At 32.2% G+C, this 21,271-nt stretch overlaps 2 protein-coding genes across 4 annotated transcripts; one reads left to right on the forward strand and one right to left on the reverse strand.

The window, feature by feature from the left end:
* Window positions 1–1,400: 1,400 nt before the first annotated feature.
* On the forward strand, window positions 1,401–3,624 carry LOC114385704 (light-mediated development protein DET1-like). 2 transcript variants are annotated; one of them, XM_028345743.1, is made up of 5 exons: window positions 1,401–1,819; window positions 1,892–2,056; window positions 2,873–2,983; window positions 3,276–3,352; window positions 3,433–3,624. In XM_028345743.1, exons 1-4 carry the CDS (start codon window positions 1,787–1,789, stop codon window positions 3,288–3,290), a joined length of 324 nt encoding a protein of 107 aa, XP_028201544.1. In that variant the 5' UTR covers window positions 1,401–1,786; the 3' UTR covers window positions 3,291–3,352; window positions 3,433–3,624. The 2 variants fall into 2 exon arrangements, with proteins under 2 accessions (XP_028201544.1, XP_028201545.1); XM_028345744.1 differs by lacking the exons at window positions 1,401–1,819; window positions 1,892–2,056 and adding exons at window positions 2,540–2,619; window positions 2,697–2,797.
* A 7,335-nt stretch (window positions 3,625–10,959) lies between these two features.
* On the reverse strand, window positions 10,960–17,235 carry LOC114387504 (homeobox protein KNOX3-like). 2 transcript variants are annotated; one of them, XM_028347702.1, is made up of 4 exons: window positions 15,673–17,235; window positions 15,111–15,216; window positions 13,793–14,031; window positions 10,960–11,581 (listed from the first exon to the last, which is right to left on the reverse strand). In XM_028347702.1, exons 2-4 carry the CDS (start codon window positions 15,136–15,138, stop codon window positions 11,390–11,392), a joined length of 459 nt encoding a protein of 152 aa, XP_028203503.1. In that variant the 5' UTR covers window positions 15,139–15,216; window positions 15,673–17,235; the 3' UTR covers window positions 10,960–11,389. The 2 variants fall into 2 exon arrangements, with proteins under 2 accessions (XP_028203503.1, XP_028203504.1); XM_028347703.1 differs by having other exon boundaries at window positions 15,111–17,235.
* Window positions 17,236–21,271: the final 4,036 nt, after the last annotated feature.

Genomic DNA, 21,271 nt, shown 5'->3' on the forward strand with positions numbered 1-21,271 from the left:
ATTAATACATGTTAACAAGACTCATTTGTAAAAAAAGAAGTAAAGTAAAATAGAGTGATATTTTATAATTACTTTTATAAAAATAAAATAAAAACTTAACTTCACAAACTGAAAACTATTTCTCAATGGAATGTTTTCTGAAACAATGATTTTCTTTTTTTCCTTTTGTAATATAGAAAACGGTATTGTTATTTTGCCCAGCAAAAGTTCAATTGAATGTAGTGCAAAGCAACTAAAAAACACATTTCCATCAAAACTCTAATCTGCAGCAGCCAATATCAGCTGGAGGACTAAAGTCCAGCGGCTTGACAAGCAAACAAACAGAAGGCAAGTCTTGCTTAAGTTTGCTTTCTTCCATGACTCCGTCTTAAATGTCTGCCATTCATTTCTTGGATTGCGTCCATGACTACAATCTGTTCGAACTATTTCCTCAACCAAATCATTTTGCTCTCCTTGTGTTTAATTTCAGCAAGATTTTGGACTTTTATGTTTTCTTCTGCTTTAATCAGAGGAACAAGGCGTGGGTTTTCCTGCACATTTAATAGGTTCATTTTTTCTCACTTAAATAAAGCATTTCTTTTCTGTGATTCGTATTTCTTTCAGTTTCTGTTTGTGTCTCTTCTTTTGTTCACTATTTATTACATTTATTTGTTGCATTGTCTTCCTTCTTGCTTCCCATTTGCCAAGTGAGTGGAAAGGGGAAAAGAACAAGTTTTGCTTCTTATGTTTGCTTCAATTTATTTGAGTTTGAGATATTTAGGGCTACTGTAGAATCAGCTTCATATCTTCTCAACTTCGCAATCCAAAAGTTAAAGATAGATATATAATATAGATCATATGACATAACGTAATGCATACTTAATAGAATATAAATAACCCAATGCTCACAACCTCACACATTGCTTTTAGCTGTTGATAACTTTTTATAGGGATATAGTCTTTTTATATTGTATTACGATTTAGGAGATAAATATGCATCTTATCTAAACAGTAAATGAAGTTTGCGTCTCCATTATCCTCATCAAAGAAAAGTGGGAAGTCTGCTTCCTAGATGTCAACCATAGTAGCAAAACTGTCTAAATGAGCTTAAGTGCTATCGTTTGAAGGCCAAGAAAAAGATGAATTCCCCAAATCCAGAAGTTAGAATTAGATATAAGCTTGAAAAGGTTGGATTTCATTGCGACTGTAATTTTTAGTTTAAAGTTTTGTTTCCTGTAGCTCTTGTACCTTGCTTCTTCAATGTTGTTGATAATTTACTTTTATGATTTTATGATCTATGTTTTATGACATCCTCCAGTTTTCTAGCAAGTAACAATGGTATGAGCATTGTCCTGGTATTCACTAAATTAATGTGGCTCCCCCTTTCTTTGATGTATGGGCATTGAAATAACAAGAATGTTGCTACATATGGATTTGTATTTGAAATACCTCCATGAAATTCTATTTTCTATTTGGGGAAGTTTCTGTTAAGTTATATTTTTCTTTGAGACATTACTACTTCGAATATATTTTTTTCCAGTTACCTGGCTTGTTAGTATAAAATCACAATATACATCAACTTCGATAATAGATATTTTTAACATGGCCATTCACCTCATAAGTACAAACATGATTTAGTGCCTTAGATAGGCTGGAAAGAGGCATTGTTCCTTTCCTCCTTATTTTTTCCTCTTCTAACTTGCAGTCTTTTATTTTAACTTGGTTTATTTTAACTTACAATTTCTATCTTATTCTGAAAATTTTCCGAAATCTTGATCACCACCCAGCTTTTGTTGTTGTATATAACATGGATACAACTGAAATTGTATCATTTTATCAGGTAAATGTTTTTCATCATGTTTTATTTTCTTGGGTTTTCTGTGTTTTCTGACTCATTTTTACATCTTATCAGAATTCACCAGACGAGCTTTATCTGTTGTTTGAGCAGTTCTGTGACCACTTCCATGCAACATCAAGGAATTCAATGTATATGAATTTCATATCTTCTCATTCGAATAATATCCACGCACTGGAACAGCTCCGGAGCATTAAAGATAAGGCAAGCAGCTCTGCACAGGTAGTGTTGTTGGTTGTATCCTTCTAATCACTTGCCTCCTCTGTCCCTCCCTTCCTAGATAAAAGAAAAAACAAAAGACAATGTACGTGATGTGCTAATGTGTTCTGTGTATAAATTTTGTTTGTAGTTTTGCAGTTTGTGAAGAATATTTTTGAATCAAGATTCATTGTACGTACACATTACTTTTGAATCAAGAATATTTTGATAGAAAAGCTTTATACTCTATGATCACATCCCAGTGGCAAAAATATTTGCTTAGTAATATTCTAATTGATTAAAAAAAAGTTATAGGTTGTATACTTGTAATTGCATTTAATTCCAACCAAGACACGAGGACCAATCAAGTCATGGCTTGAGGAGTTATTTTTGTTACAGGATAGGGGAGGTTATTTTCAGCTATTGCATTTATATCTATTGTAATAGAAAAAAATTACAGAACTTATGGATGACATTCGTGAGAATGTCTCTGTGTTGACACTGCTTGCTGGATATGATTGTAAATTCATTTGCTCATATGATATCAACTAAGCCTGTTGATCGATATACAAGACCAGAATTTACAGGTAAGGAAATTGATCATTTCTATTAAAAAATTGTATATCAGTAAGAAATTTCTTTATTGGTATTTTTTATTTGATAGAGAATGGGCCGTTGGCAATTGATTCTAAACAGGCTATTAATCATATTAAGAGGAAGTATGAGTTGGAGAATATGGAAATTGTGAACAAGGAAAAAGAAAAGGTTCGATATGATTTCCTGGTATTTGTAGAATGTAATTTCCATCAACATGTTTCTAATTAATTTGAACCTTTATAGGCTGACAAAGCCATTGCAGAAATTGAGGCAAAGTGTGGCCAAAAAATTGAAGAATGCAAAGAAGAACAAAGGCAGCAGTTGATGCGCATTGAAGATGAACACACGTTGCTCGTAAGCATAGAAAAAGTCTTGAATTTAAAATTATTGGCTGCTTAGAAATATTCTATCATTGCATTCTATTACATGGGATCATAAGTGTTCTGATTTGTCTTTAGTTATATTTTTAATTACTTAATGTTCTAATTAATTGAAAAAACCATTTTTTTAAATAAAGTTACTATCTGATTAGTATTTGTTAGAGATGCAATATAAAGTCATTCATGTATCGTTACCTAGCAGCTTGAGCTTTTTGGATAGTTTGTTAATGACATGGTACGAAATTCTCTATGACTATGTGGTCTAGAGATCAAAGCATTGAGGTGTGAACTTGAAGATGAGTGTCAGAAGCTGGAAGAGGAGTTGCATCTTCAAAAATCCAAAGTATGGAATACCCTGATATGATAAATTAATTTCTTGTCATAATTTTTATTATTATATTTATTCTTTGGAATATATTGCAGGAAGACAGGCAAAGGGCTTTGTTGCAGTTGCAGTTGAAAGTGATGAGTGACAAGCCCAAAGAGGACCAAGAAGTGAATTCAAAACAGGTTTACTTGTGTTTCAATCTATTTGTTTGTGTCTGTCTTCAAATGGATGCCATATTTGCTAATTTTCATGTTGGGATACCTTTGGTAGTTTGGTTTGACAGGATATTCCATTATTTCAAAGCTTCCTAATTTTGTCTGGTGATGGTGTGTTTTTACAAATGCTAAAATTAAGATAGACTCCATGCTATTACTTACTAGTAACTGTTTCCTTTGAATTCTATAATTTGTTGTCTCAGACTCTCAGTCATAGCCTCTGCCAGGGAATAAATACCTTGAATTCAAATGTCAAATCAGACACTGCATTCAAAGGCGGTTATTACATAATAACCGTCTTTGAATGTTACATCTGGTCGACATTCAAAGACAGTTATTATGTAATAACCGCCTTTGAATGTTACATCTCCTCGAGATTCAAAGACGGTTATTACATAATAACCGTCTTTGAATCTCGAGGAGATGTAACATTCAAAGGCGGTTATTACATAATAATTGTCTTTGAATCTCGAGGAGATGTAACATTCAAAGGCGGTTATTACATAATAACCGTCTTTGAATATGTAACATTCAAAGGCGGTTATTACATAATAACCGTCTTTGAATGTCGATCAGACGTAACATTCAAAGGCGGTTATTACATAATAACCGTCTTTGAATCTCGAGGAGATGTAACATTCAAAGGCGGTTATTATGTAATAACCGTCTTTGAATGTCGACCAGACGTAACATTCAAAGGCGGTTATTATGTAATAACCGTCTTTGAAAATTTTTCACTTTCAAAGACGGTTGTTATAATAACCGTCATAAAAAGCAATTGCGTTTCAACGACGTTATATACAACGACGGTTTACAACCGTCGTTAAAACCACTTATTAACCGTCGTAAAAAGCCATTTTTCTAGTTGTGTAGGTTTTACTATTATATTATTTATATGTATTTTGTATAATTAATAACTTACTTTTCGAACTTAGTAATCCTAAAAATTTTATTAAATGAATCTCACAAGTACATTTTGAATGCTATCCATTTATGATATTTACTTTAGATATCTTATATTAAAACAATTTAATTACTCTTTAGAATGTCACGTCATATTTAAACAATTTATGCATGCACAAATTTGTTTCAATGGTTAAAAAGTTAAAAAATTCATATTTTTAAATAATTTTTTGGTTTACACTTAATTTTGTTTCAAATGAAAATATTGGTTTATTGATTATGTTTGATACAATAAAATACTTATTTAGTCGTAAGCAACCGTCTCCTATAGAAGATATGAAACTTATTTCAAAGAAACCCTCCATGCCATCTAAACTTGTTTCAATGGAAAGAAAAATTAAGTTACTATATCTTATAATAAGATACCCACGAAGATAATTGTGTTAAAAATGCTTTAACATATATCCAAATTCTTATATTTTATTATTATTATTATAAAAATATATGTACATAAGACCCCAATACTCTTTTTTTATTACATAAAATTTTCTATTTTATTTTAAATACTTTAAGAACCAATGCTTAGATACACAATTAGTACTTCATTAGCTTTCTCGTACGGATTCTAAGGACCAATCTTAATAAGAGCTAATCTTATTAAGTTTTCTCCTTCAATAAACATGGCTTAAGAGATAAGAAAAAAAGAGAAATAAAAAATCCATCCTATAGGTGATAGGAAAAAAAGGAAAGAAAATAAAGTAAATGAGAAGTGAATATATACTGGAATGATTCACAACTATATATACTACTTATTGTTCAGAATACGAGAGGATACTACTGCAAAAACGTGATTCTAAGACGGTGGAAAACAGGATACAACGACGGTGGACGACCGTCATTGTATCCAACGTCGTGGAAAATAAAACTGTTCAACGACGGATCAAAATCATACGTTGTCGAAAGGGATCCACTTTCAAAGATGTTGCTTACGTAAGCAACGTCTTTGAAAGTTCGCAAACAAAGACGTTGCTTACCTAAGCAACGTCTTTGAAAGTTCGCAAACAAAGACGGTGTTTACGCCAGCAACGTCTTTGAAAGTTCACAAACAAAGACGGTGCTTACGTAAACACCGTATTTGTTTACGAACTTTCAAAGACGTTGCTTACGTAAGCACCGTCCTTGAATTACATATTATTTTTAATTATTTTTATTTTTCCAGAATGATAAATCATCAGAAAAAATAAAAATAATTAAAAATAATATATGTTAGCATTGTAATTAATATTAATAATAAAATTTATTTATAAAATTAATATTTAAAGGATAGATTAAATCAAAATAAGAGGTTCACAAATTATTTATATTTAATCTATCATTTAAATATTAATTTTATAAATCAATATATATATATATATATATATATATATATATATATATATATATATATATATTAATTACAAGACTATAACCAAAAAAAATTGTTAAAGACAATTTCATACAAAAAACAAGTTATTATAATTTTAGGATATAAAGTTATTATAATTCGTAAGAGAAAATCCTAAATTAAATAATTATTTTTCAGAAAAATTAAGAGAACGACGTACCTCGACTTTGACAGGATAGATGATTTTATCTCTTACAGCATACTGAAAGAAAAGCTGAAAAAACAAAAAAACACAACAAGAAACAAATATTTAAAAATTCTCAAATTCGTATTTATAGATTTTAAACTGAAATTTAAAATCACAAAAAAAATTTGAAACTTATGAGACAAGATAACAACAATTCATATTAAGAATACGCTAAATAGATAGGAACTAAATTAAGAATGTACTATATGTAAAAGGATCAAATTAAGAATGTACTATATGTATAGGGATCAAGGTAGACTTTGGATCTTTGTTACTTGCTTCAATTACTTTGATAAAGTCTAGCTAACATTGATTCTTCAGCAATTAAAGATACATACAAGTATAGTAATATACATGTTCAAAAGCAACTTAGTAAATGATTAAGACATCCAATGATTATAATAAACTTTATGCCAAGGTAATTTCCAAATACCCTTTGCTCATGTCCACAACCATATAATCAGAGTGGCTAAGACGTCTATAAGAAGGTATGAATTTACCGGACAAGAAGTTAAGTCAATGGCCAGCTTTACCAACTAAGGGTCACATGCTATATCCACTAGAGTTGCTCCACCCTGTTAGCCCAAAGGATTAGAAAACATACTCATTGACATTAGTATGTTAGTTTATATTGAAATGTGAAATATTTTACAGGGGAAATCAAGAAGTTACTATCTACAACTGATTTCTTATTAAAAATTTATGCATAGGCAATGACTTTCACATACCAAAAGCAAAATAGACAAAAGAGTAAGGGGGTTTCTTAGGTCTGGGGTTCAAAACAATATAATTTTTTATCTTGTAGTTTATCGGTAACAGAATTTTATTTTTTTTCCATGTTTATATAACTTATTGATTAGTGGGCAATTTAAAATATTTAGTGGACCAATAATGCATATTCCAAAATAAATTTTAAGGTAGAGAGGGCACTTGCCCCAAGTCCTAGCACACATCTGCCACCAGAAAGAAAGTATAACAAAATCTAGTTCACTATTTGATGTATATTGTTAGAAATCTAGTAATTATGTGTTGGCTCTTGATCAGCTGTATAATTTGTAAAGCTTATCCATTACATTTAGAATAAAATTATAAATAAGAGTTAATACTCGTCTGCTCAATGAGATATTTCTGACACAAGATTAGCAAGCTGGAAGATATTGCATAGATGTATGCAAATTTTATACTCAAATACTCAGAAAAATTGTTATTTATTTAAACAATTTGGAAAGCTACTCTAGTAATTGTGCAGGTGTTGTATTTCTAAAGCTGTTACAGAACCTATACCAACAATGTCAACTGAAAGACCAAGGCAAGGCCAAAGTCTAGGCAACCTAATAGAAGGTACCTCAATACATATGTGCCAAATGTCTCGAGTTTTGTTCAAATCAGGATCCAAAACCATTTCTATCATGCCACCATCCAATGCGTCAATACTTCCCCTAAGTGTGGAAAACAAAAAGGAAACCGATATTTTTATGGTTATATCGATTTAAAAAAACTAGAGTCAGAGCATAACGTTTAATGGCTGGATAATTCAGGCAATATTGCAGTCAAGAAAATATATCTTATCAAGACAAAGTGCATTATGTTGCAAAATCACTTTGCACCTCATCCAAAAAAACCAACATATAGTCAAGCCACATAAGAGAACTCCAAATAATTGAAGCTATATTGGATGCAAAAGATAAATTGGTCTTAAAAATGGGCAGAAGGTATGAAGTATGGAAGGATTAACTACAAATTATGGAACATTGGAAAGATGTAGCAGTTTGCATCCTCTTCAAAATTTCATTAGGACCTTAAATGACACAGAAAATCCTGCAAAATTGACTTACACAAGATGGGGTGGGGTGGGGTGGGGTGAGGGGGCTAAAGCTTTAATTTGATTGAGAACAAGAAAGATTGAACTGTAGGCCATTTTGTCAATCAGATTAACTAAAAGCATAAGTTAATAAGTATGGGCCAATGAATGGTTATTATAAATATATAACCTTAATACCCATCAACCAAAGCTACAATAAAGACTAGTAATGTACTTACACAATTACACTTCCAATGAATGGTTATTATAAATAATAGTCTAAGTTTTTTGGAATTTACTATTCCGCTCATGAACATCATAATTATTGTTGGGCAGCTCCAATTCTCGAAAACCCAGACAAAATTGTTCTAATTTCTAATTAACTCCATAGTCTTGAGCACTTGCAACACACTGCAAGAATGCAGCCCTGCAGTGAGGTTTTTAATATATTAATGATAGTTTTATCTAAATTTTAATAAAGTGTGTTAGTATATGTCATTAAATATTATATATAATAATTATTAATGTTAATATATATTAAAATATTTTTATCTTCACACATCTCTTATATTATTTAAATTTATAAAAATATATTTTATATCCACACATGTTTTCATTTGATATTTTTCTTTTAAGAAAATTAAAATTTGATAATTCATATATAGCCATGTTTTATATTCTTTCACTTATATTCTGTCATGATCACTATAAATGACTATCCTCTTCTTCTGATTCCTCTATGCACTACTTTCTTTACTGGGGCAACTCATGACCAATCCTTAGATGGGATATGTAGAAGGCAATGAATATTATACAACTAGTTGAACCCCCAACCCATGAATATTCACCTAGAACCATTGTCCTTCCAATTAGCCTACATGTTTTCTTTCTTAATTATTATTCACATTCCCCCTTCCATAAAGCAATTAAATGTTTTGAAATTTAAGTTATTCCCTACTCTAAACTCTAAATATTATGCATATGCACATACAATATCAATTAAATGTGTGAGTGTGTCTCTCTTGAAATAGCACCTAAACATTATCTATGATTAGCCCACACTGTATAGAAAAAACACTAAAACTTTCCACGATAAGGTTTTAGAGTTTAGATCCTAAATTCCACTAGAACCACGAAGATAAGATTTTAGAGTTTATACCCTAAATTCCACTCGAACAAACATGGAGGTGTCTATTACATACGAAATTGCAGGCACTTTAGAGCTCAACCCTGATAGGCTGCGTGAGCTCAAAGCATTTGATGACTCAAAAGCTGATGTTAAAGGCCTTGTTGATGAAGGGGTCACAAAGATCCCAACATTGTTTTATCATCCCCTGATGCAAAGAACCAAGTTCACGCCACCAAGAGATTGTTGGCAGAATACGGAAGCAGATGAGAAATAGGGTTTATTTTAGGTTGTGAACCATGGAATTTCAAGTCCTGTCAAACTCACTTTTGTGAACCATGGAATTTCAAATTCATTGGAGTTAAAAATCACCACTTAAAAGGTAATATGTACTTCCAAACATAAATGAAAATAAAAAGACAAATCAACAGAATCAAAATATCAACCGGAATTCAAGCAACAAACTCTATATCTTGTTAAACAAAAAACTGTAGGCATCAAAGAACACAAACCTGGAAAGCGATAAATCTTCTTCTTCTTGTCGCAAAATACAATTAGCTAGGGGTCCCAACCCAGCCTATGAACCACCGAGGGAGGAAGTTTCTGAACATAGAAGTTCCTGAAAAGTCAAAATTGGGCAATATTAGTGCAACGAAAATACAATATCTCAAACCACCACACCCAACTCTTCATGCAACGAGGCCGATGTTACCTCCGTAAACAGTGTCACCGCAATGACCTTTGGGTTCTCAAAAAAGCTGAAAAACTCACTCGTTTCGTTCAGACGTACTCACGAAGAACAAGAAGAACGCGCGGGACAACTTTTATAATATATGGTTCACGACGGTGTAAATTTCAAACCCGTCTTTGTATTTAGGGATTTCAACGACGGTTTAGATACACCGTAAATTTTTTTATAATTACAAAAATGTCCCTATCTCCCTTTCAAAGACGTTGTCAAACGAAAACGTCCTTAAATATGTAAAATATTTACCAAAATGTCACCGCTCCTAATACAAAGACGGTTGTGTTGCGACCGACTTTGAAAGTACATCGTAAAAAACATTTATTTTAGTAGTGGGATAAAATATAGGGAAAAAATTACCACTGAACCACTAGTAAATTACACAAATGAATTTGATATTGTACTTAACTCAAAATATTAAGGAATTAGGTTTTTGGGTGCTTCACTTACATGGTGCTCAATTTATCTATTCTTACCCAATGTATCGTGGGACTTCGCATTTACATTTTTACTTTAATATTTTTTTTCTTTAAATGAGTTTTTCCACATAGTATATATGTTTCCCCTCATGGTTCTCAATATGTTCTAAGGTTGGTTTGGTGATAAAAGGAGAAGAGAGGAAGGGAAAACTCATGAGAATTTGATTCCCTCCGCTAATAATTAACAACTAACATTTGCTAATAACAAATAAATTATTCATTATGATTGTCGTCAACATGCATTAGATACTTGCAGCACTATTAACTTACATCAACTCGTGGACATGCTTCCTGACCATAACATTACCAAAACACTTTCAATCTCCATATATGAATTAACTGCTAGGAAGACTTTCGATACAGGTAATTTAGATGTTTGGATCCTCCATTAATTTTATTATATACTTGTCTTAGCCGGTCACCTAGTTGAACCATTCAGTTCTAATACAACTTTTTAGAATTTGAGGAGATAAATCAAAACATTGAGAGATCTCCACCAATCATCTACGAACCAATAAACTTGATATCAAAATGATAAATGATAAGATCACTTGTCATTGGACAAATAAACCCTTTTAGATTAGAGTTTTTTGTATTGTTAATCATTTTTCTTTTTCTTAATTAACCTTATTTTAAGGATGATAAATTTTACAAAACACAATGTTGTATAATTATGTCATTTCATAATACAATAATAATTATGAAATATTAGAAAGAGTGTATTTCAAGAAAAGATCGAATGCATACTTATTATCTCAATTAAAACTACGTATAACGAAATTCAGGGTCCTTTGTCTACTTGACTACAAGGATTTCGTACATAATGAAGATGGTGGCTAGGGTTGGAGACCAAAAGAAGTCCCTCACCATGGGAAAGTTTGTCCAATGGTTAGATAAATTACTTTTTAAATAGAGTGGCACAAATCCATCATGGCAAGTAATATATTCCACATGAAAAGTAAAGTATCCAATCCCTTTGTGCATTCTTCTGAAGGCAACCTTGTAAAGGGAAAGGGAGGAGATATATATATGCGGCTAGTGCTGAGCAATGTTCTGAAGGTGTCAAGTGCAATGACGGAGAACACACTGACGACACTGTGGAGCGTATGTTATCTATTTTAAGATCATAAGGCGCATAGGTGGTCACCCAGGTCAATAGCTTGTCCAAGATTTTGTTGTTGATATAGAGAAATTGCGTGACTTTGGGTATTGCCACATGCGCAACGTACGTTTTTCACCATGACTTGATGTGAAGAATCTCCTCGTCGACGACCAACGTGGTGAAGGATCAAATATATGACCGTGCAGATTGTTTGCTTTGCATTCTTTGTGTGACCCTTGCTTCTGTGGCAAAGATGTTTGCAATGAAGAAGGGTTACGATAGTGAAGAAGAGTACACAAAGTGGTGATCATGCAATGTTCTTGTAAACCAATTATTTCAAGATCTATCATTTAACCATAATGCTGGTCATTGACAAATTTTGATTCAAACAAGTTCAGAATGATCTATTATGGACAAGAAATAATAATGATAATAATAATAATTCAGTTCACTGAATAAAGATAAGAATTAAATTAAAATAAAACATTGGGGTTCACAGGGACATCCTACATCATAACCCTATAGCTTAGGGATTTATCTATTCATAGACATTGGGAAGCACAAAATCACACAAGAAAGTATAAAGAGCAAAAAGGGAGAGAAACCTTTACAAGAATTTATCCCCATTGTAATCTTTACATTCTTCCCCAATCTGCAGCTCTCTTAAAGGTTCTCCCCAGTCAGAGAAAAGTAAATTCTAAAATAAAACTGAAGATCTAAAAATAAAACAAATACATGGGTGTTCAGAAATTAACTTTCCAATGAGAATGTGGTCACTCGCAAACTCACCCTTCTCAGTGTTTATAGGAATAAACACTTAAATAGATAAGCAAATGTGTTACCATAGGCTTGTACATCAACCAAGTCACACCATAAAATCAACAAGCAAAAGTAGGGGATATCCATGGGATGTAATGGGGTTAATGCTCAAATGTTAGGTCTCTCTTGTTTCATTCTTCTTATTTATTGTTTCAACACTGAAAAAATCACTTTATTGTGCAAATATTCTTCTTTCTTTTTTGATGAAGAGAAAAGGTGGGAGTGAAGGATCCCATGATTCAGCAATAGCGGCTCTTATTTCTTGAGGACATGCCTTCTTGATGAGGACATGAGGGTTTATATCACTTCTCATCATAGACTGGTGAAATGATATGAAACACAAACTCTAAAGGTCAAGAAGAAGAAATCCTAACAATCCCCAAATTTTCACATGCAAGCAGACAATTAATACATACATGCATTTTATCACAAGTTCTAGACAGACACTAACTTAGAGGTAATCACATACTGCACAACAAGGGGGTCTATATAATCTAGCCTTGTTCTGGCTTATGCCTCACAATTCACAGATTAGGGAGTTAGCCTTTGTGATATGCTTTTGCAATGTGAATAGTAATGCTAACTATTGTATAAGCTTATGTTAGAAAAATACCCCTAGCTTCAGTTACTAAAATTAACCTTTTTTTAATAAGACAATAAAAATAATGCAAGAGAGCCACACATCATATATCAGTCAAAACAAAAAGGGTAACTTAAGTTTCAGGGTAAAAGATTGGGGGCGCGGGGAGGGGTGGGGGGTGGGGGGGGGGGAAGAGAAGAGAGGAGTACGAGAGGAAATAGATGGTTTCTCTAGCGAAGATTATCAACTCATCTGAGATTGAATTTGTTATATTAGATGGATTAGATACTTTACTTTCAATGTGGAATTTCCTATTTTAAAATGCATCTTATTAAACTTTTTTAGCTGGGTTCCATGAAATCACTACTGCAAAAAAAAAATTCTACGACAGTTACAAAGACACAAAACTGTCTTTGTAGTTAATGTTGTGAAAAGTCAAAACTTTCTACGACGTTTCTTAAAAACCTATATTAAAAAAATTATTATTCTAAGATAGTTTTCTGAAAAAAAAAAAAAAAAAGATTTTTCAAGATAATTTTTGGAAAAATCGTCTTAGAATGTATTTTTTTTAAAAAAAATTATTAAAGCGTTCCTACATTATAAACCAATTATTTACTTGCTTTTGGTCTAAACCTGTTCATTTAGCTAAGGCAACCTTATCCGTGTCTTGCATAGGTCAATGAGAACATAGTTAAAGATCAAAACATACCCAAGCTAGACTTGGTTTTACACAAATGCTAAATTAGTACGAATCTTAATAGTGTATTTTAATGAACAATAATACAAAAGACTCATAAATATTATTTATTAATAAGTGTTTTTACTATAAATTTAATCATGAGACTTATTTAGAGTAAGAAAAAAGATTTTTTTTATAAGTTTCATCAAAAAGCATTTTGAAATAATCTAAAAATATTATAGATGCTACAAACTAATTTGAGAAGCTCTATGTAATTATAATGAATGTGTTAAAGAGTAAGCAAGACTAGTAATGTACTAAACATAATTCCACACCAATTTTTGTAACACGATTCTTGGAAGAAAAGATGTTTACCGTTGGGTATGGCCATTTACAGTTAATATTCCACCATGCAAGTAAGATTTGCTTTGCTTCTTTTGGCAGTTTTTCTTTCTTCTTCTTTTTGGAAATTTCATGCTTCAGATTAATAATATAACCGCTATATCTACGTAGAAGGTTATCCTTTAGCTCTTGAACTTCATTCATCCCCTTGCCCTCAATTGCCTCTTTCTCCATCCTACTACGATATTTTCCTGGTGATTCAGTAACTTCATCTATCACATGAAAACACAAATTGTTAAGCATAAACCCAATACAAAGTTCATTTGCCCATCATGAACCAATATGCATTTGGTTGTTTGATGTACATGTCCATTATTCAACCATGGTCCCACCATGAAAAACATTGCACCTTCACGGAATTGTACAAACAAGGAATCAATTAATTAATTAATCAGAAAAAATTTTCACACAAGGGCCGGGGAGGGTCAAACTTTTGGAGAGTCATATGTATAATTTTTAATCTTATTTTTTATTGTAATTCATTTTACACTCACTTAAAAACTTGTTTTACTCTCCCTTGATCAATTAGGTGGAAGAAGGACAACTTTTTCCTCTAAGGATTTCCTTTTTACACCGAAGCAATGGCTCTGTCCTTAGCTATACCCCACTGTTTGTTAAAGAAGACGTTTTTAACAAAAATCAGTCTAGTACTTCTTTTTCTCTAGTTTGAGCATTTTAAATAATGAATTTATTATTAAGTAAGGATTATTTTTATTCAAATTATTCTATTAAATGGTGACTAAATAAAAAATCATTGTTACATAAAAACAATGACAAGTGACAATTAACAAAAATAACCTAGATAAAAAAAATTTAAGAAAAAGACTTTCAAAAGGAATAAAAATGGTCACATGTCCAAATGGGCCATTATCCGCACAGTTAGTCAACTTAAACTGAAAAGAAAAGAAGCCAAAAATAACTCTACCTCACAGTTACATTTTAAGCAAGTTCAACATTTGGCATTAGGTGAAGATTGATTTGTAGACCAGAAATGTTTAATCACTCTAGGAATGAAGGACATTAATTATTGAGTAAGGAATGCAATAGTCCAATCCATTATTCATTCTAATAAAATTTCTAATTTGATGCTTATATATATATAAAAAAAATCTTATTTATCATGTGCCAAAGTGTCCCTCGGAGTAGCTCTATTATAAATCCTAGCTAGCTAGATAGATAATAGCAATAAAACTATAATATATAAGACACACAACAATAGCAACTAATTAGTAATTTACTAATGTTAGTGCATATATATGGGAGAGGAAGAACAATTTTCAAATGCACTCACCTGATTTTTGACATACCAAAGATACCATGGTATTTTAGTTGACAACTTAAGCTGTGCAAGGGCATATCTTGTTGTTGTGACAGACACCATTGAGTCCATGTCCCCACTGGATTAGCAAAAAGTGTCAAACATAATTAATATGTATCTACTCATTAATCATTGATTTGGATCCTCTCTAGCCAGCTGCACTATCTCATGTAAGAGATAAAGAGACATTGAGGCTATAAATGAGACTTGCTAAAAAATTTAGACGCAATTCTTTACATGCTTTTCATATAATTCTCTAATTAAAAATTAAAAATTAAAGTTTCACTCCAATATCTTATACAGACTTTTCAGTATTACGTATATTATTAAAGTGAAACTCTAACTTTAACTAAATGATTATAAATAAGTTATGTGGCATGCCTCCAAAATGCACAGTGACATGAAGTTTGCATTATCAAACTAGATGCTTCCTGTTAAATTGGCATACAAACCATTGTACTTCATCCATGTAAAACAAGTTAGCTAATGCAAAATAATAAGTAATATTCAGAGCTTTAAAACTATAAGGAAATACCATGGGTTTGAGTAGTTCTTCTATGATTTCTTGTGCTTGCCTCAGCCTTATATCAACATCATTGACTGGTAACTCAGCCTCAATCTTTGAAGCATATATATAAAGGACTGCCAATAGCGCATAAAATTTCTTCCCACATTGCATGCCCATCCAACGATATCTACATAAATGCCCACAAGACGAAGATCCATGCAGGTAAAAAAAAATAGCATACTTACTACCTAACAATTCAAACACTCTAGAACAACATAACATATTATCTTGTTGAGAACAACAACATCTAATTAAAGTCACTTACGGATCAAATATAACACCTCAAGCTTCTCTAACAATGATAGCACCGTCTGCCACATCCCCGATAAGAAGGAAGAGACTGTGTCAAATGTATCTAATGGGTTTACATAATACCAAATTATTATTATGTTTATTTATGATTTCAATTTGTAAGAAGAGTTTTAAAAAAAAATGAATAAAAAGAGAGTTAATAACATGATGTATTAGATAGAAATTGGTCAATACTATAAAGAGTTAAGGGGTACCCTACCACAAACCACCTTACCCTGCAAGTTATATGCTGCAACAACAAAATAGGGCCAAGTCTATGACATAAAATAGAAGGCAAATAACTCACACAAACACACTTTTCAACTTTCTAACCTAAAACAAAATGAGAACCATCCCCACAACAACCTCAACTACAATAGCACCCACAACCACCACATCATCGTTAACAACAAGTCCTTCTCAACACTCCTCGACATGGCACTCTCTGGTTCTATACCTGTTTGGAGGACTGGCTACAATGCTCGATCTTATAGCCTTTGCGCTTTTGATCTTAGCCTGCTCCTACTGGAAATTTTCTGGTCAGTTACTGAACGAAGAAAACACTGAAAGGGACTTGGAAAATGTTGTTAGTGGTGAGAAACAGGGTGACTTTGCAAACAAGGAATCAATTAAGGTGTACAAGGAGAAGATTCTCGTCATTATGGCTGGAGATGACCCCAATGTGTATACCCTCCATCACCAACCTCAACCCCTCCTCCGTTTGTGGTGGCCTCGCATTCATCATGTCGCTGGACTTCTCCACCGTCAACAACCCCGACAGCTTCCTCAACCTCCAAAGGGTTGCACGTTTGTCTCGTACTTAAATGTTCGGCCAAAAGATCTGATTTTGAAGATGGATCTCGATGTGGGTATGTACGTTAAGGATTTCATGAATGTGGGGTTTTTTGGGTCTACCCAACGTAGCACCGAGGTTCACAGTGTTGAGTGGTGCATAGCTAAGGAGGTGACGAGGTCGACGACGGTTATGTGGTGGGTCCCATGATTCGGGCATGGCTGAAGGGAAGGGAAAGCGAAAGAATGTGGTGGTGTCGTGGTTAGGGTTTGTGAGTGTGTGAGTGTGGGCAAGTACGGGTCTAGCAAAATTCGAAGGAAAAAGGGTTTTAAAGCTCGAAGTCGCAACCATTCACTTCTAAGATAGTTTTATTAAAACTATCTTAGAATGTCAGTCTTCTAAGACGATTTTTATAAAACCGTCTTCGTTGAATAATAAAGTATTTATATAATTGTCATTGCGTGACATTCTAAGACGATTCCGTATAACCGTTTTAAAATGTGCGTCGTAAAATATAATTTTTTTTAGTAGTGAATAGTCATACCATTCATTTTAAAAAGTGATATATCTAACATTGTACAAACTTTCCCATGGTCCCCACCCTAGCCAACAATTTTATATTTTCCATTAGGGTCAACTATTCATTTAGGTACCAAGAAATAGTTCAATTTATCATAGGCCCATTTACATCATAAGTCCATATAACTAATACTCATCATTAATTATAAGGTAACATAATATTTATTTCAATATATAATAGAAATATTATTTAATAATCTAAAATTAATCCAATGATTAAATAATGTTAATAAAAAAATCCAACAATCTTCTACTTTGATAACATTAGTTTATAATTGTAGAGATAAAATAATTATTATAACAAAATATCAATCATGATAGAAATAAAGATTAATAACCTAAAAAAATAAACACTTTTGTTCTTCTTTTGAAACCTATCCTCATGCAAAAAATTTCGTAAAAAATCAGGTACATGCCAAAAGAAGAACAAAAGTTTAGGAGATATAAGTTGTTCAAAAGGAAAGGTTGGGGTAAACAATATAACTAGACAAAAATACATCAAGGTATGTAAGGGGATAAGTCTAGGCCATCCAGGTTCCTATAGATACTATACACTAAAAAACATAAACACAAAGCAAAACATATAGACCACCCAACCTTTAGTGACTATGTCTAGCATCCATCTGCACTATCGATATGACTTTCTTGTGATCCTTTTTGCCTGTTCACTTCTTAAAACCAAACAATAAAACACAAACAAGAAGAATGGAGGTTTTGTGGTAAAGTACGATAGAGGCAAGAGAGTAAACACACGTATAACACATGCGTTCTTTAACACATGCATATCGAATGGTATATCCTTATTGTATGGCTGAAAAAAGTATTCAAGAATATCTCATGGAAGTATATTAACAATTAGTATAAAGCAGGGCAGTATGTACCCCTCAAACACAGGTAGTCATACATATATACACTAGTCATTACACAAAACTAAAATCATTATAGCCCAAATATATCAAACAATCACATACCCACAAAGTTAACAATGCAATACATGATTCGTATGTTTGTCATACTCATTACTACTCTTCCATCATTTAAGGTGGGGGTGGGGAGGGGGGAGAGGAGGGTACCCAAATAGTATTTATATGATGCCTTTAACATTAAGCCATGGAATAACCAAGAGACTCAAGGTGGCACTAAGCCTAGGATATCATCAAGTCTAGGGTGGCACTAAGTCTGGGAAGTGACACAAAGCCAAGGAATGGACACTATGTTCTAGGAGTGGCACTAAGCCTAGAGGTGGACACTAAGTCATAAGATGTCGTGGTGCATGATTTATTTCAATATCTTTCTCTTTGTATTAGAGATGAGATGAATGAAATAAATTTTCATGGAAAACACTTGTCCCTCAATTGTAAACCTTTCCCTTTTCATTTCACAATTATTTTCTCAACAATAAAACAAAATCATAAGCCTTCACTAGAAAAATTGTTTAACACTAGTTAAAACATCAAATATGATTTTTTTAAAAAAATTAGGAGTATTGTATACTAAGGGCCCATTTCTTTACACTTATTTGATGAAATAAAAAACTTTCTATTTTTTAGTATATTTTTCTGAACTGTTTCTACTTAAAAAATATTTTTTTGCTTATTTTAATAAGCAAATCCTATTTGCTTCTTAAAAAAATACTTATATAAAAAATATTTATTTTAAAATTACTTATTTTAAATTTAAACAAGCTCACCTTAAGTAATATGATAATAAGTTTATATAGATATAGATATAAATGTAAGTAGGTAGTAGTAAAGGAAAATAGTATAAGTTTACTAAGAACAAAAGCTGCACATAGCCAACAAAATCGTATATAGATTAGCTTGAAAACAATTAAGACCAATAAAAAGAACAATTTGGATGTGAAAAATCACAAAAGTAAAAAGCTCATTGTTCGGGGATAAAAGTTTATAGAGATCTTCACAAAGGATCAAGAAAACACTATAGTTTTTTTCATAATTTTTCAAATCACATTTGCCTCAAATCAAGTCCCATTCCATCACCAAAACAAACAAACTACATAATTGGAAAATTGAAAATTTTTTACATACATCAATCATCGTGACCATAAATTGCACGATTACCACGTAACATAATCCAAAAAGTGCTCTTTGAACAATTGAGTCAATTGCTTTGAGTCGGGGTTTGCCGAGTAGTGAGAGAGTAACATAGTTCTCTTGACGTCATAATTAATTACTAACTATAACAATGACAACGAGTAAATGCACCTTATATATAGCTGAGTTGTAATTTGACCATTTGGAATTAAAACCCCAAAAGTGTTGAGGCAACTCCTAGCCCTCTCTGTATGCAAAAATGAATAATATCCCTCACTTTCCATTTATCTTAGGGTTTGTCCACATTAAAATTTTTCATTTGTGGCAGATTGAATAAAATAAAAGCTATTCACATCTACAGATTTTTGCTGCAATTGCAATTATTGTTTCATGTATTTTCAATGTTTCTTTATTTAATAGTATTTATTCAATAATAATTTGAATATAATATACATTGTCTGGATTGGTTTTGTTTTTAATTTACACGTTTTGGTTCATTCAATAAATAGACAAAATATAAAAAAATTTGCAAAAACAACGTTGATTATGTCAAAACCGATGTTGTATTGTGTTATACAACATCAGTTTTGACCACATCGGTGTTGATATAACCGATGTTGTACGATGCATTACAACATCGGTTTTGACGATGTTATTTTTGCATTTTTTTTATATTTTGTCAATTTGTTACTATATTACATCGATTTTGGGGAGAACCAATGTTGTATAGTGGATTTCAACATTGGTTTTTATAACTAATTTTAAAAGTGACTTACTTTTAACGACGATCATTTCAACATCGATTCAAAACCAATATTGAATGTTCATAAAAATCAATGTTAATGGTCTATTTTCTGGTAGTGTCTCTTATGCCATAACTTAGAATCAAGTTCAGTCTTACTAAAATTGTACTTATGTTCAAAAATCAAATTATTCAGCAGGAAAACTTCTTTTTCTCATCTCTACTTCAAACAATTCATGACCACCAACATTAGTAATTACACAACTTTTTTCTTTAAACAACAAGCAATAACCACTTTGTATCATTTGACCTATACTCAATAGGTTTTGATCAATTTCATGCACAAAAAGAACATTAGAAATATGTTTTATACCTGTCATAGCTTGGATCCCCACAACTCCTTTACTCATGATAACAAGTTTGTCTTTGCTTCCAATCTTCACCGATCCTCCAGCTGGGTTTAGTTATAAGAAAAAATATGATTTACTTGTCATGTGTTGAGTGCAGCCACTGTCAATATACCAAGTGATCTCATCCTCCAAATTCTTTGTAGTGTTGGCCATGAACAAAAGATCTTCACCATTTTCAGCTTTGGTGAGATTTGCCTTTTGAGTGCTCTACTTTTTTTTCTTATTTTGTTGTTGTTGTTTCAGCCTGCAAAACCTTTCTATGTGGCCATTCTGTTTGCAATATCTACATTGGATTGATGATGGTGTCTTCCCTTTACACCAGCAGTCACTCTCCTTGTGGTTGGTTCTCTTGCAAATCCCACTTGAAAATTTTTCTCTCCTCTTTGAATCATTTCTAGAGTTTTCTCCAACATATTTCTTGAGAGCAAAATTTGTTGTCTCCTCATGTTTGAGAAGCCTCCTTTGTTCTTGAGCTTGAAGAACATTTACTTGCTTTGTCAAGCTTATTATGGAGAGATCCTTTGACTCTTCAATTGAAGAAATCTTGGGTTCAAACCTTTCTGGTAAGACAACCAAGACTTTCTCAACTATCCTACTCTCTAGAAATTTTCCCCTAAGTAATTTGATTTGATTCATAACCTTCACCAATCTGGTCATGAAATCTTTTATGTTTTCAGCCTCATTCATCGTCAAACTC

This window comes from Glycine soja, chromosome 15 (genome assembly GCF_004193775.1).
Source record: "Glycine soja cultivar W05 chromosome 15, ASM419377v2, whole genome shotgun sequence".
Taxonomy (NCBI): domain Eukaryota; kingdom Viridiplantae; phylum Streptophyta; class Magnoliopsida; order Fabales; family Fabaceae; genus Glycine; species Glycine soja.

Excerpts from the sequence above, each read along its gene's own strand:
- LOC114385704 (XM_028345743.1), top strand. The coding sequence starts at position 1,787 with ATGGATACAACTGAAATTGTATCATTTTATCAG. Across the intron at positions 1,820-1,891 it reads AAATTGTATCATTTTATCAG|AATTCACCAGACGAGCTTTA; the intron begins GTAAATGTTTTT and ends ACATCTTATCAG. Across the intron at positions 2,057-2,872 it reads AGGCAAGCAGCTCTGCACAG|GCTGACAAAGCCATTGCAGA; the intron begins GTAGTGTTGTTG and ends GAACCTTTATAG.
- LOC114387504 (XM_028347702.1), bottom strand. The coding sequence starts at position 15,138 with ATGGTATCTTTGGTATGTCAAAAATCAG. Across the intron at positions 14,032-15,110 it reads TTTGGTATGTCAAAAATCAG|ATGAAGTTACTGAATCACCA; the intron begins GTGAGTGCATTT and ends TTCATGTGATAG. Across the intron at positions 11,582-13,792 it reads GTAAATGGCCATACCCAACG|AAGCAAGGGTCACACAAAGA; the intron begins GTAAACATCTTT and ends TCTTTGCCACAG.